The sequence below is a fragment of the Perkinsus marinus genome, assembly GCF_000006405.1.
Source record: "Perkinsus marinus ATCC 50983 genomic scaffold scf_1104296947766, whole genome shotgun sequence".
NCBI classification, from domain to species: Eukaryota; Perkinsozoa; order Perkinsida; family Perkinsidae; genus Perkinsus; species Perkinsus marinus.
Window position 1 is genome coordinate 215801 of NW_003210480.1, and position 15973 is coordinate 231773.

The 15973-nt window shown below is 46.7% G+C and overlaps 5 protein-coding genes across 7 annotated transcripts in view; 4 read left to right on the forward strand and 1 right to left on the reverse strand.

The window, feature by feature from the left end:
- The window catches only part of Pmar_PMAR029649 (hypothetical protein), a gene marked incomplete at both ends in the record, with an annotated part of 5902 nt that extends 5587 nt beyond the window's left edge, over positions 1-315 (forward strand). Inside the window, one exon of the mRNA XM_002779182.1 lies at positions 230-315. Coding sequence (XP_002779228.1) covers positions 230-315 — 86 coding nt within the window. The remainder of the gene's footprint in view (positions 1-229) is intronic.
- Positions 316-4082: 3767 nt separating this feature from the next.
- On the forward strand, positions 4083-5099 carry Pmar_PMAR029650 (subtilisin, putative; the record flags this gene model as incomplete). Its single annotated transcript, XM_002779183.1, has 1 exon — positions 4083-5099. One exon carries the CDS (start codon positions 4083-4085, stop codon positions 5097-5099), a length of 1017 nt encoding a protein of 338 aa, XP_002779229.1.
- A 2289-nt stretch (positions 5100-7388) lies between these two features.
- On the forward strand, positions 7389-8937 carry Pmar_PMAR029651 (conserved hypothetical protein). 3 transcript variants are annotated; one of them, XM_002779184.1, is made up of 7 exons: positions 7389-7528; positions 7588-7694; positions 7765-8021; positions 8068-8170; positions 8290-8414; positions 8465-8738; positions 8788-8937. In XM_002779184.1, exons 1-6 carry the CDS (start codon positions 7418-7420, stop codon positions 8548-8550), a joined length of 789 nt encoding a protein of 262 aa, XP_002779230.1. In that variant the 5' UTR covers positions 7389-7417; the 3' UTR covers positions 8551-8738; positions 8788-8937. The 3 variants fall into 3 exon arrangements, with proteins under 3 accessions (XP_002779230.1, XP_002779231.1, XP_002779232.1); XM_002779185.1 differs by having other exon boundaries at positions 8068-8414; XM_002779186.1 differs by having other exon boundaries at positions 8465-8937.
- Positions 8938-9422: 485 nt separating this feature from the next.
- On the forward strand, positions 9423-11271 carry Pmar_PMAR029652 (hypothetical protein; the record flags this gene model as incomplete). The annotated part of the gene is made up of 2 exons (XM_002779187.1): positions 9423-10175; positions 11170-11271. The coding sequence occupies 2 exons, from the start codon at positions 9423-9425 to the stop codon at positions 11269-11271; spliced, it is 855 nt and encodes a 284-aa protein (XP_002779233.1).
- A 1737-nt stretch (positions 11272-13008) lies between these two features.
- On the reverse strand, positions 13009-13788 carry Pmar_PMAR029653 (hypothetical protein; the record flags this gene model as incomplete). The annotated part of the gene is made up of 1 exon (XM_002779188.1): positions 13009-13788. One exon carries the CDS (start codon positions 13786-13788, stop codon positions 13009-13011), a length of 780 nt encoding a protein of 259 aa, XP_002779234.1.
- Between the last annotated feature and the right edge of the window lie 2185 nt (positions 13789-15973).

Consider the following 15973-nt stretch of genomic DNA (forward strand, 5'->3'; position numbering starts at 1 on the left):
TTCGCACCAGTTTCGATCAACACACGGCATAGGTTGGCGTAAATAGCAATTTCATGCTTTTGAAAGACATATGAGCTATGATCTACCGAGCGATATGTGCCTTGAGAGCTCAACTGGTGTAGTCGTTGAGAGATAATTTAACGCACGCACGCACGCACGGAAAATCCGGAATGGGACGTTTTCTCCCTTTGAAAAACGTCGTATCGAGTTCGTTATTTCATCATATCAGGAGACGCTAAGTTGAATGTTGAGGAGGACGCCGTAGTAGGTCCGCCACCAGAACAGGATATTCCTTTGAACGTGAGAACTGTGTAATTGAGTTTTCGTATGATCCAGTGGTAGGTACCGAAAAAAAGCCGTTTGTACATAGAGCAAACTAAAAGGGAAAGGGAGCATTCCGTTGAGATTCACAGAGCGTTTCAACGAGATTTATGCAAACTTCGTTTACGTAACGATTTTATCGGTTAACTTCTGAGTTGACTGACACTTTCAGTGTGGGAAAATATGCTTATGGTAAACTACGCGTGTTGGTGATGATAATATTTAAATTGTGAGGAAGCTTTGGGAAATTCTCGTTGGTTTTTGTACAGAATTTTTTGTGCTTAGCTTTACAATTATTAACTTCTGCGCTCAGCTGAGAATACCTGACATATATTTCAAGTTGGAATATATGTCTGGTCTTCTCAGCGGTGTTGGAATCTCCAACACTGACGTAGCCACTGCATGCTCCCCTATTTTCGCGCGCTCACTCCATGAGAGGTTTATTCCTCAATCAGGCACTGTTCGTGAATACGTTAATATTCTGAAGGCTAGTCGCAAGGGTGAAATCACAACGGTGCAATCTTGTGATAAAAATAAGATTGACATCAAGGCTTCGGTGAGGACGCATTATAGGATGAGTTATGGTATGCTTGTTTGAGCTCTTTTAGTGGTAAATGATCGCAAACTCTTTTACGACGGGGTTTGTCTCACATTATAATCGATTTCTCATTCCGAATTCGAACTTTCGATCGGTGAGAAATTTTTTTTCTCATCTTACGAAAAAAATCTTTGTTTCCAATTTGTTCTTTTCATTTTCTGAAGTTGACATTGAAAAAGTGTAGATGCTCGTAGAACTTTCTTGGTCTCATTTTTATGAGAATCTCATTGGGGAGCTCCTGCTCTGAACTGCCGCCATTTTTGAGGAAAAACAGAACCCCGGGTCTGACAACCAGTGTGGAAAAATATGCGCGTGACAAAATAAAAATTATAAGGGAATTTTTGGAAGCTTTTGTTGGTTTCTGAACATTTCTACGCAAATTCGTGTGTAAACCTCCACAACTAGCGAGAACACTCCTGAGCTTAGCTGAGGGAAGCGAACATGTATTCCCAGTGTGGAAATATATGTTTGCTTTCCTCATCTGAGCTCGTAAGTTTCCTCACTACATTATGAAAATCCACAACAATTTTGGGTAGAAGTGTACGAAAACCAACGACAATTTCCCAAAATTTCCTCACAAATTCCCATAATTTTCCCAACACATGTAGCTGACCATGCACATATATTCCCACACTGTGTATTCCTCTAATGCTGGCATAGTGGGAATATGATGTCTCTTATGCGATGACATCTACGTGACTAACTGATTAAAGAATGTGTTCTTAATAATCAGAGTCCCCCCCCTCCCCTGGAACATTATAGGTTCCTCTGAGGTGTCTGCGCAATGAAAAATGTGAATCTCAAGTAAAATCGGCTTGAATTCACTTGAAAGAAATGCGCAGATTTAGACTATTTTGGCGACATCTCTTGAAAGAATACCATATACGGTCCACTCAGTGGATGGTTGAAATCGGTGTCACGCCAGGTACAAGGCATGGGTCCTCTGTTCCGAATGAACGTCTTGATAACTGCCAAGGATGATGAACATGTGGACAATATGATACTTTTAATTTTGGCCAACCCTAAACTGTAAGTTTCATAATGACTCGTTATACAGCGCTTATGCGACGGCATTTTGTATGAACATGTGCTGAGCTCACTGTCTGCGTGGCGTGATATTTCAATTTGACTATGCGAGAAATGTGCATATACTTGTTGAAGATAGTTTCCGTCGAAAATTGCTATTCCTGAGCTGTGAGATTCATCATGGCTCGTGAGTAATGGTACTTGGTATGAATATATCCACTCGTCGCTAACGTCACTGTGCTATACGAGAATTGGTCCTAGAGTTACGACTAGAAGGGTTCTCTAGCGCGTCCTGTATAAAGATTTACGATAGTTTTCATCGACAGTGTATGATAGTTAGTTCTTTCATCTGTGCTCTGTTAAGCTTTCAGCTTAAAATTCTCATTAATCGACGAGAACGACTGATTTTCGGAAGTTGCCGAGAGAGAGTACGGTCCTCAGATTCGCATGTGAATTAACAGATACAATGTGAGCACTCCACAGATGAGATTGCCTGCTTTGGTAGCTGGTATTGATTATTCATTTCATGTAAGTTCAAGGCTGTGTTCGGGAGGAGGTCTTGGGGTCCACTTTATTTGATGGAGAAACCGAACGAATATTGATAGATCACAAAGGGTGTAACTTTATATGCCAGCATATAGGCGTAGAACATTGACTACATAGAGACAATTTGTTATATGCTGTAGTCAGGCTATCTCTTACCTGAGTCACTACTCTGTGTGCACTCTTACGCGTTCAATTAACTATGTATTAGTCGCTTATAGACACTATATATTCAGCTCAACTAATGCCCGACTACAGTATATAACACACGTGTGTGAAATTCGTATTGAATTTCCATTCCCTCGCAGTGTGGGGTAATACACATGGTTGACCACTTGTGTTGGTGACAATATGAAACTTTTGAGGGAATTTCGCGAAATATTTGTTGGTTTTTATACACTTTCATCCTGATTCGTATACAAACTCCTATAAATAGGGAGGAAACTCTTGCGCTCAGTTAAGGAAAGCGAGCATATACTCCTCCAACACATACACTTGAACTTCAAGTCTTGGAGTAGACTTGCAAACTCACAAGATGCTCCCCATTATGAATACGTATTCCCCCTTTACGGAGGGCGATCGCTACACATATTCCACCAACACTGGTAGTTGGTGATGTGCTCATCTAAGTGTGATGCTCAGGTCCCTCTACGATTCATAGGGGTGCCAGCTTCTGGCATCACGGATACGGTGCGGTTGTTCATTGTTAGTACAAGTGGGAGTTCGAAAGCACCTAGAGCTGTTTGCGTTGTTCACATGCCAGTATGAAATCGACTCGAATGAGTTATTTGTCTTGTCGGGTCTTGTGGCAGGTATCTGATGATGTTGAAATTGATTGACGCTGATCGTGCATGCTCTCTTGATTATCCCTTCGTGTTTCCATGAATTAGTTGCAGTGTTGTAGTATATGTTCGCTTTCCTCAGCTGAGCTCGGGAGTTTTCTTACTAATTATAGAAGCTAAAGAGTTGAGTGCCAGTGCGGAGGTTGCAGCCAGCCCAGGCAAGGGGACTCTCTGTCTCCTAACATTCCGATCCACGGTATGTTCTTGTCACTCCCGGTGACGTGACGCCATTGGTGACGTGACGTGCGCTCGTTGCCGCCCACAACCTATTCGATTATGCCGCTCCATTTGATCACTTTGTTGCTCATCTCATTTTCAGTTCTTATCCCTCGTACACCTGTCTATCTAGTTTCTATCTTTGTTAATTCTAACAATGTTAAAGAACTCTAAATTTGAACTGGTGGAGTAGGGGTATGAAGACAGTTTGTCAATCGTCTGACTTTAGGTTGGACAAAGCTTGAATAGACACTCTCCCTGCACTGAAGAGATTCTGCCCATCTCATGTTCGTCCCTGTTCAACGCAACATAAGATGTGTAGCGGATCTACACCAGAACTTGGGTCTGCGTGTGAAAATGTCACGCATGCGCAAATGTGCGTCTGCGTCTGCGTTTTCACGTGCCGCGCGCCGAACCGAAGGGTATACAGAATTAAAAAACTTCGCTATAAGCAGTGTCAATTCCATTTGAGGGCCGAGATACTGAACCCAAGAGCTGCCATAGCTTTTTTCGTCTTTTCTGCACATAACAGCTCCATGTCAAAGCGCTCTACCCTCTTCTGGACTCTCTTCGGCATCACTATCAGCTTTGGTGTGAGCACTGGTAGTCGCACGCTGCTAAAGATATCTCACCGTGGAGTCCCACTCGACATTCGTCATGTACCAAGAATGATGGCACAGGCTCTCGCGGCCTCTGACGGAACGGTACAATCTCTCAGTCAAGATGATCTTGATTGTGAACGATGCTTCGCACAAGATGAGATGGTCTATGACTTGAAGGCATTGGGGGTACAAATTATAGACTCCAGTTGTCCGGCTGGTCAAAATCGAATTCTGAACTACTTGAGGAAAGCAAATCATATGTTGAGCATCGACTTCGATTGCGAGCTCGACTCGACGGTCTCTCTACATCCGACTTTCACCACGGACAGGACCCCGTGCACTGGTGGCAATCCTGCTCTCGGCACAAACGACCCAGGCTCTTCATGTCAGCGTAACCTCCAGGTTATCAATTTAGGCGCTGCTTTTCAAGCGGTTCGCTCAGCCGGACGGACGCGGAAGGATGTTGTGTTGGCTATCAGCGACAGTGGTGCTGACATGACTCATCCTGATCTGGTCAATCAGTTCTGGAGGGATCATTCCAATAATATCGGCTACAACTTCCTGCTCAACAGTACTAATGTAACTGATGACTTCACTGATGAGGGTCACGGTACTCACTGTGCTGGTATCGCTGCAGCTGAGACTGACAATTGCATTGGCATCGCAGGGGTGGTAAATATAGATGGGTCTGCGCCAAAAGTCAAGCTGATGATACTCAAGTTCATTAATGCGACCGGGTATGGCTCTCAGAGTGACTCACTGAGAGCTCTCGACTTCGCGATTAAAAACGGTGCAGCATTCTCCTCTCATTCCTACGGGTGGTTTAATGAGAGTGACATTATGAAGACCGCATACAAGAACGCCGCTGCTGCTGGGCATTTGGCTTTTTTCGGCTGGAAACGAGGGGGCCAATTTGGAAAATGCGCCGGAGTATCCGTGCTCCTACGCTGAAGAAACGTCAATGGTCTGTGTGGCCGCCAGTACCTCCGATCCAACCAAGACTATCCGGCTCGCCTATTTCTCGAATGCTGGTTCTGTTACGAAGATTGCCGCACCCGGTAATGCTATTTATTCAACTATGCCAGACGGGCAGTATGGTTTTATGACTGGTTCATCGATGTCGACTCCTACGGTTGCCGGTGTCGCGGCTTTGCTGGGTACGCTCGGTCTAGATAGTCGAGATATAGTGGACACTATTATCAAGTCTCGGACCGAAGATTTACCGAATAATCTCGGGGTATCTGATATCGGGCTAATAAATGCCTACAAAGCAGTCCAAATAGCTCTGGGCTCGCCGGCTACACGCTATTGATGCTCCATCAGTCTGTGCGGCATAGAGCGTCACCTTCCTGTAAATGGATACAGACTTTCTCCTTGTACTTGCATACAAGGGTGTGAGCATAGGGTACATTCTGTACTATTGATCTTGAGCATCGAGCGCTACTAGTTCGTAAGTTCGTAGCCATCTTAGCTCTAGGGCCAAGTGTACGTTTGGGTCGCATCTTTCCAGCTAATGTCGGGTCGTGTTGACAGTGTCAACTTGACACAGGAGAACGACAGGAGGCACCGGGCATCAACATAGTGGCGAGTCGTGACAGGGTGTTCTCCTCAGAGACATTCATCGTTCCAACGATCATTGCTCCCCTTCGTATTTGCGGTCTCAATTGCTCACTGGGTATTGACGTACCTGTGTGACTGTAGCAGGTAGAGGGATTTGTAGAAAACAGTGCGTCTTATGTATTCGTTTCGACCGTAAGGCTAGATGGACATTACCGGTTGGGGACCGATATTCGATATTTGTAATCTCCTTACCACTCCTTCGTATCGGCCTTATGAGACCATTAAAATCGATTATGTCACTATTGAGCGTGTTGAGGTAGTGAGCTTTTGTTGTGTGGCTACGCGCCATATCATATGGCCCATATGACTCTTATTTACACTCCCACGGAATCTACTACAGGTCTCATCATGGCATTCCAAGAGTTTGTTATGTTATGAGAGACCCCCCAGTTGGTCCTCAGTCATAGAGCATCCTACTCCAAGAGTTCCTTAATGACCGAGTTTTCTCAGACCGATGTTGTTGATACCTTATACCCGTCGTATGCTCCGGGAGTTCGACCCCCGGAGTGGGCAGGATGTTCGTTCTTTACGTCCACTCCTGCTAGAGATGTCGTTGCTGCTCTACACCCGTCCTCTGACTATCAATTGTGAGCATGGGGTCATAACTCCTAACTCCCTGGTCCAGGGCCCCTGGACCAGGGGTACACTCGGTCTACGCCTACCTCTCCATTGCCAACTCCTATTGTTGAAGCAGACGAAGTTTGTCCGGCCGCACCCGATTCTGTCGGCGCAGCGGATGTACCTATCAGTTCTTCTGCAACTTTTGAATCAAAAGTTTTCGTAACGCGGTTGCTAGTGACGGCAGGCCCGGGAAAGTGAGTGTCCGGACAGTTCCCGTTTGAGAAGTGAATCGTGAGATAGAGAATGTTGACCCCAAAGCTACTTCACAGCGGAAATAGGGACAAGTCTCTCAAGGATTGAAAAATCCTCAGTTCTGGTAGTGAGAACGTGTACGAGGCACGGAGCCAGTTCGGGATAATTCGTATAAAGCCAATCAAGATGTTGACATTTCATTTCGAGGTTGACTCAATCGCGATATGAAATGTCAAGAGTTAGGGTTTTCCCCGTTGGTTTCCTGCATTCACTCTCTTCACGTGATTCGCACAGCCCACTTTCTTGCACAAGGGTAAGTTGAAGAATCCAGCCGTTCAGACTCATCGCAATGAGGGATATTTTTCCCAAAATGATTGCCCGATTGTCTCATTTATCGGTGCCTCCTGTCTTGTGGGTGTAGTGATCATTATATTGTGTGCAATGCGGCATTGCCAATGTCCATTCGATACTCCCTCCGCACGTGTGCATGCCCCAAATGTGCATGCCCCAAATGTGCATGCGTATAAGTCCGTTTCACTGTTCGGCAGCGCTATTCATCTCCTCTGACTATCAGACGGTATCAATTTCTAGCTTTGATAGTATCAAGGCGGATCTCCTCAAGAGCTATTCCTATGATTGTTGACCCGAATGCTCGAATTTCATCAATCATGTATCCCTCGAAAGTCCCGAGGGAAAGCGTATTCGCCCATGTTGCGTGGTGCCGCTACCGAGGTGAAGCGGATGCTTTCAAGCCTATCCCTCCCCAACATACTTGATGCTCATTCTTATGATGTCAATCGTCTTTGTAGTCTCCACTGCCTCCGCGGTTTGGTATCATGATCCGTCCTCTATTACTCCTCGCTACAATACTATGTGTTTCGGAAGCGATGTCGCCCAACAAGGGGGTACCTGATGCTGTTCAGCCGCACGTTGATGAGTCACCTGACGTAAGTTCAAGTATGGTTGAAGTGGCATTGCTTCTTGCGATCCTGGCTTTATCGATCAGCAATACTGCCAATCTCTCTGCGGGCCATCTAACTTGTGCAGAGACAAGGGCTCGTACTGCAAAGCATACGGCCCCCCTGGAGATGGCGTTGGTGTATGCCAAGGCTTGTGAGTTCACCCACCATAATTCCTGCTTTCAGCCTGCCAGCTTGTGATGCGCCTATTCGTGGCATTCTAGTTACTATCGCCCAGATAACAGTCTATGCTACTTCGGATTCTCCGATGATTGCCCTGAAAATCGCCCAGTCTTCTGCAGAGGAAATGGGACCACTACACCTGGGCCTACCACTACGACTTCACCTGTCAGCACAACTACAGCTGGGCCTTCCACTACGACTGCACCTGGCAACACCACTACAGCTGGGCCTTCCACTACGACTGCACCTGGAAACACCACTACACCTGGGCCTTCAACGACTACTCCAGCTCCCTCGGGTACTAGAACTCTTGAATGCCCGGCTGACTCAGAGTTCCTTCTTAGCTGCTCATCCTACTGGGCTGTACGTTGGGAGTGGGAACTTCTCTGGTACCGCTTTCAGCGTCAATGCTACATTCAGTGAGAATGACACGATTCTAGAAAAGATGTAAGGGGTTCACACTCGGAGGTCATCTGCTTTTCAGGAAACTGTAAAATAGTGGTACTCCACAGTAAGAAACTGCGGAATATCGTGAGTTATGTGAAGAGAAATTGCTCTCTTCGCAGGAGTATCAAGATCGCGACCAACCCTGTTCTCACCATCCCGCCTCTCCCCTACAAGATGAACGGCTCATCCATTGTCGTGACCAATTACACTGGTGTACCTGACGCTTTCAAGCCATTCCTGAAGCGTGAGCCGGACCATTATTAGTGTCTCGATCTGTCATGATCCTCTGTTCAGAGGCAAAGCTGACATATAATCATGCCGATGAGACTATAGCCTTCGTTATCCCTGGGCTCGTCAATGTTAAGCTGCGTCGACCGTAAAGCGACAGTGGTGACTTTAAGCGATGATCGGGGCTTCAAGCGCCGATGCTGCTCACTGAGCCATGCTCACCACTATTTCGTCATTTATTTCATTATCAGTCTCGGTCTTGCTCCTGTGCAGAGCCCACGAGTGACCGATGTGGCATTGGGAATATCTTATGTATTTATGCCCGCCGAATGAATTTGACGTAGTGTCGATGTGCTTACTTGAAGTATTTATCTGCTTCATCCTCATAGGTCGTCAAGCGAGCTAGACAATGAGGCTTTCAGCTCGCCTGATCATATCTTGAGGCCCAAGGTTCTTCGGCTCCAATTTTTCCGGAGGTCGTCGGTGGTACCAGTCGTCAAGTCGTTGTAGTCTACCAAAGATAGGTTCCCCTTTCACAGCTTTCGAAAGTGTTGTGTTCATGGTGATCTCCTGGTTCACTAGCACTATCGGAACTAACGACATACCAATATTATTCAAGTCAACCCCAAGTAGGCTATGCAAACCTTGATGAACCGCGAGACTTCGAAAGCCATGGCCATAGACGAAGCTCACAGTAACCGAGCATAACGAGAGTTGCTGTAGTGATTAACAAACAATCTCCCACTTCCAACTTCCTACTCCTATCCCGATTAGGACAGTCTCGGCTCAGTCACAATGCCACTCACAGTCACAGACTGTTCTGGATGATATCAGTCTCTTTTAGCACGTATGCTCAGAGTATTTGGTAGTTGCGCTGTTCGTACTCTTTACGTGCATAGCTAGTTCGTTACGCTATAGTCTCTATCGTATTAAGAAGTCTTTCTACCATCCTTCGCTTGTGGTGTTCGTCCCTGTGGCCGCCAGCTTCTACAACATCTGGTACTGGAACCGAGAATCGAACATCATGTCTACTGAAGGTGAAGATGATCACAGGAAGTTGTCCTCGTTGTGTCCGCGCTTCTCTGGAGAAGGTGATGTTTCCTATGATGTTAACACTGGCATTGAACTTTTCTTAAAGAAGTTCGATACCTTTCTGCAACTGAGAGGCCTTATTCGTCCAGGAGTCGATGCTACCCCTGCTGAGCGGGAGAGGTTTGGAGCCAAGGCAGCGGGTATTCTCAAGTCAGCCCTCAAGGGTAGGGCAGCAGTCGTGGCGTACTCACTCCCCCAAGAAAAACAGGACAACTTTGACCTTCTCGTGGCCGAGTTGGGATTGGCCATCGGCTTGGATAGTCTCACGGCGTGGGCGGCGTTCTGCTCGAGAAGAATGGGAGAAACGGGACCTATTGATGGTTATGTTGCTAACCTTCGGGTACTATTGGACATAAGTCACCCTCGTCTAGGACAAGGGGCTAAGAGCGAGATTCTACGCAGTCAGTTCGTCTGGGGTCTCCCTCAAGGAACTGCCAAAGCTTTAGTCCTGGCTAAGTATGAGGACGGTACTGTGCCGTTGGAATCCCTCGTTATTCTTGCCAAGGACCATCTCAAAGCTGCGCGCTTCGAGGGGTCGAAGAGCATCGAGATAGCCGCTGCAGCTATGCATATGCGTGCAGACCAAGGCAAGGGCAAGAGAGGGTGGCATAGGTCTCCTGGCAATGGCAAAGGTATGGCAAGGGAGGCGGACTATACGGGTAAGGGTCAAGGAGGCAAGGCGGAAGTACGTTGTTGGGGATGTAATGAAAAAGGTCATGTTCGGCGAGATTGTCCCCGGCGGTCAAACGGACCAAGGGCCCACGAGCAGTAACGGATGCTGTCGTGGATTCTAGCCCGGTTCCATCCGGCTTAGCTGCTGCTTGTGCCAACATTGACTGCTCACGTTTACCAATTCTGGATTTTGGTCTACAATCCCCTACATCTGCTACTATCCATTCTTTGTCTGGTCTATGCGATCCTTGTTGTGCAACCACTCTTATTACCAGTAAAGTTGCCCAGTCCCTTAGATTACCTATCTCCTCGTCACCTAATACGACTTTGATTACTTTGGGTAATAGCCCTATTGAATGTGAAGGGTGCTGTGACATTTGTATAACAATTCGGTCTAATTCTTGGCAATTGAATTGTCTGGTAGTATCTTTGCTACCTAACAATCTTCAGCTCGTGGTGGGCGCTGACTTCTGGCGGAATCTACCTTATGATAATCATAATATGATTTGGTATTTCACTGGTCGAAGTCCGGTCATGTAGAGGCTCAGCTTGGTGCTGCTGCAATTCCCCTGAAGCCGATTCGATCATACTGTTTGGAATCGCGCGGGGTTAAGGAGTATTTAGACGGCGAGGAAAATACGTATACAGTTCTTGAAGCACCAGACTGTACAGCTATACGAAGACCTATACGTAACGGTTCCTCAATTTCGTATGAATGGGAAGTTGCGTGGCGTTGGCTCAACAATGAGGCGCCTACGTCTATATCCTGTCCCGAGGAGTATTCCCTTCCATCCCTAACTCCTGACCAACTTTCCTTACTCCACCAGGAGATTGATGCATGGATAGCAGATGGTTGGCTTCTGGAAGTTCCTCCAGACTCTGGAGTCCAGAGCAGGAGTATAAAATTTGATGCTGTCTACCTATTGTACCTGCAATTAATGAGCTGAAAACTACTCCAGTCCGACCCACACTCAGTGTTGCCTATCTCAATTCTTATTGTATTCAAGCTAGCGATCCTCTCGCTGCCGACTGTGGGCGAGAGCTACGACGCTGGCACCATTATCCTCAAGCCCAAGTACTCGACGCTCGGCGAGCATACCCGTCATTGAGGATCCGTGATGACCTCAGTTGGTACCAGTGCTTGAAGTATAAGGGCCGTTGTTATAGGCTTGTCCGCTTAGGGTTCGGAGCGTCTTGTGCTCCGCGATTACTGAAAAATGTATTAGATTTTATTCTCCAAAACTACCCTTCTACTCTCCGATACTTCGATGATATTTTGGTGACTCGCTTAAATACTCAGTCGGTTGAAGATTTCAAGAAGGTGGTGACTGCTGTACGAGACGTCCTATCTCAGAACGGCTTACGAACAAAAGAGCCTGTGGATTTGATAGGATCTGAACTTTTGGGGTTGGCAATTTACCTAGATGGTAATGGTGTTCTACGTTGGAAGCGGCGTCGTCCACTAGAAGCTCTTGTTGAATCTATTGAGTCCCGTGTTAGTGAGTCACCGACATTACCCGCACGAGAGGTTGCTTCATGGCTTGGCGAATTTGTCGCACATGTACCTAGTGCTGGGTACTTACGTGTCTGTGTTGCTTTTGGTCGTCGTCTCCTGAACCACTCATGTGGTAAGGATCGATCAGCTTGGTCACGACCTATATCTGAAGATGTACGAGACGACATCAAGAATTTATGTCGTGCTATTCGGCAACATGGTGATCCTGCTTCCGGTCGGTGGCTCTTACCTGATCGTGAAGAGAAGATCAAATGTTGGGTAGATGCAAGCGAACTGGCGGAGGCAGTCGTTCTCACCGATCAAGCAGATTCGGTCATCGCTGATGGTTCGTGGCTTGCTCCTACTAGTGATGTTACTAACTCCGGTAAACCATCTACACATATAAATGTGCGAGAGCTGGAGGTTATCATCCGAGGTATCAAACACATTATTTTATATGGGTTTAAAAGAGCTACTATTATAAGTGATTCCCGTAGTGCAATTTCTTGGATTTCTAAGACTTCAAGTCATCAGAAAGTTGCAGCCAAAGGGATGTATAATTTCCTCATCGATCGACGTCTCTCTGTTATTCGTGCGTTGAAACGTGAGTATGATCTTACTCTTGATGTGCAGTGGATCTGTTCAGAGAAGAATCTATCAGATTCTCTAACAAGGCTACCGAAGTCCCTGACCGCTAAGCTCCCATTAGGTGCAGCTGTCTTTGTAAACAGCTGGGGGAACGAGGGTGGTCAGTCCCGATGGTGGCCTAGTCATGCAGAGTTGCTCGAAGCGCAAGCTGCTGAGAACATCGATTGCGATGCTCCTAAGTTTGATGTTTATCAACTTTGCTCGCTCATTGGTCCACTCCCTCTATTCAATTCTACAAAATACTCAACACTGCGGACGACCTGTTATCTGCTATCATTCAGTCATTTAGTTAGATGGGAGTAGTGGGTAGTGGAGTGAAAGCATCGCACGTTGCGACAGAAATCGAGTGGGACCCGAAAGTCCCAACCGCGAAATTCTGCGAATAATCATTCCCAAAATTGCAACAGTGGATGTTTCGCTCCGCTCGAGTAGTGGTAGCGAGGTTACATGAATATCTAACCAGCCACAGTGAGTCAAGTCGATACTCTCTGGCTGACGACCCTCGCTTGACTACTCGTGCCTCCCCAATGCACTACTCACTACTCCAAACGCACTCCTACTGATTCTACTAGATGACACAACTACTGCCTTTCTTTCTCGAGTAAAGCATAGGATCAAATAACTAACTACATCACTTGTCTCCCATAATCATTTTTGCGTGCTTTCTCGACCGGATTTCCATAGCTTGAGCGGTGTAGCTCAGCTAGGCGTCACTCTTCCATTTACCCGCCGCTTGCACCTCTTTTTCTGGAACGTCACACAACTTGAGAAGAGTACTGCCAGTTCGACGCAGGCCATGCCCAGTAACATTCTGTATTGACCAACGATCGCCCATACCTGGGAACTGTGAGTCGACCAAGGCCCTCAACTTTCTAGCATAGCGGTTCTTCTGTATTTTTGGGAACAGACGGAAGCGATTATTCTTCAAAGCAATCTTCCGACGGGCTATCTCATGAGCTGCACACCACTTCACCCCACATGCGTCCTGCTGTTTCCCTTGCATCTCCCAGTGATCGTCACAATCGATCTCCTTATAAGTTGGACCATCCTCAGTCTTGGGGTTCATCAACTTAATTTTGAGACGGAGTTTCCCCGGAGTCTCTATTAGCTCGATATCGTTACCATTCAATCCGTGGGTTCCATCTAGTCTACAGACTGTGGCCACCGTAAAAAGAGTGAGAGTCTTGATTTGCTCATTGTCGGAGCCTAGAACTGTTGGCATTCGTATCAACGAGTCAATCAGCTCGTCGTCCATCACCGGAGCTTGCTTTCTCTTCCTCCCCTGACCCTCACGTATCCTTTTCACAGCATCGAGCGCACGTTTGACGTGCTGACGATCGGTTTCTGTTAGCTTAGCTTCACCGCGAATTTGGCTGAAAGTCTGGACTCCCGAAACATACTTGCATATGGTTTCATAAGTCAGCTGGGGATCGTCGAACGACAGTAAAGCCCGGATGAAAGTCTGCAACCTCTCACCGTTCATTGGACGCCCACAAATCTCTTCCTAGTTCTTATTAGGCGTCTCGTACTGCTTCCGGGTTGACTCCCGGATGGATTCCGCGCGCAGGGCTTTGTTTAACTCCTTCATTCTCTCCGAGCCTTCAGCTGGTTGCTGCGTTGCGAACACCTTTAGGCAGGGTGTGCCGTTTCCATTTTGAGCATTTTTTCTTCCCGGAAATTTCCGGAAATTTCCGGCGGAAATATAAAATGTGGAAATTTCCGGAAATATATATGCACCGAACAGGAAGATCTCATTTCTTCGCGTAAGCGAAGAAAAATCGACGATATTCTTGTTCTTTCCACCCATTTTTCACGCAATCCACTGTCTTTCGTAGTATAGAATATATAACTCCTTTTTGTAGGCTTAGACGGAGATCCACGTCAAGTATACGCGATTCTACTCACGTTTCGCCGCCGGATAGCCACACTTCTTTGAGAATAAAAAGGTATAGAAATGCGGTCACTTTCAATGTTTCACTCGTACACTTTGACCAGGGACTTCGGTACCAATGAAATTTTTTTAATCGATTCAGCGACCACAGAAATCCCAATTGACACAGATTGTGTCACACAATTTCACGGCATTTTTGCGGCCGCCTGTTCGCCATCAAATTTGTACTCAAAATAACTTTTTCTACAAGGCCTCTTTTGCAACGAAATGCAACTATCACCAAACTTAGTCTCAGGAGAAGTTCGTCACTGACGAATCGTCACTTGTGTCATGCCATCTCAAATACGCAACGCAACGCAACGCAATGCTTATTGCCGGGCTTTACGAGCTAGCAGCCCATCGCCCTCAAACGTACAATTGCAGGCTCAGAAGCACCCGCAGAGACAGTGAGGCTATAACCCCGTCGACATCAGAGATATGTGGCTACTACTACAACGAGAGAGAGAGGTAAATACTGCAAAGAGCGGGGCCAGATATAATACCTAAAATAGAAAAAAGGGCTTCAAATGATAGGGAAAAAATACTACTGTAAAGAGGACGATATAGACCCCGGGCAGTTCTAACATATGCAGAGGTGATGACATCGCACGATATATGCTACGAGAAGCACAGGGAGGGTAACGAACCACCAGAACAGGGTTTACACGGCAGACAGAAGACAGCTGCGGTTGGGTAGGGGAAGTAAGTCAAGTCGACGACGGTACTACAGACGCTCCTCTTGCTCTTCGGCACTGGGCAGAATGCACCGGGAATCATGAAGGTGAACATTGACAGTAAGATAGTCGAGAGCGAGAAGGCATCGCGATGGTTACCAAATCATACAGTAGACCATGGTAGACCATGCTCATGCAAAACCAACTGAAGTAGTATTCGAAAAGGATAATAGCCCACTGCCACTGGTGCTGCACGTGGTGTTGACGTCCGGCAGAAACATGCCTTCGAGGCCACTGAGCGAATTGAGAGCCTGAATTCGAGGCCAAAAACGAAGATCTTGGAATTTTAAAGTTGAAAACGAGTCTTACACTCGGGCGTCTGAGAATCAGAAACCCGTTATCTGATCAACCCAAGGAAACTTTCAATAGCCCAACACTGGAACTCTTGGAAACAATCCTCAAACTGTCGACGAGTGAATATATTATAGAAGTTCTATAATAGAACTGTGAACGATTCAGCTTAACGGCTACACATCGTCAGTGACGATGTGACATCGACGATTGGCTAAGCCAATCAGAGTGGTCAGCAGTTCAACAACGTTTTGCTAATATTGTAGTCTGCGATGGCAAAAGCTTCGTAGTCAAGTGAGCGTTGTATTCTCCTTTATTTCTAGTCTATCCCCATGTTATTCTCATAGTAGAGAGACACTCTCCATCGGCGAAGTATCTTCACGCAGGAACGCTATGCACATGCGTGCTGCGCTAAGTTCATTGATCATCGGTTGGTCCAACTTCTGTCTTCTTCGTCCCGACTTCCCCATGCCTCCTGCGCGTCGTGTTCCCGGGAAGTCCTCTAACTTGAACTCCAACTCACAGGGCTCTAACAGCGCCAACAGTTCACAAGCTAGCCAGTTACTTGAGAGACAACCCGATCCTAGTCATCTCAGGTCCGGGACACTGTCCCGGGAACAGTCACTGGATGCCCACCGTCAAATGGGGAGCTGAGTTGAGGGATCCAGTTCAGCTCTCGTAGATGCTCAAGATCGCATTTCAGGGGTCGACTT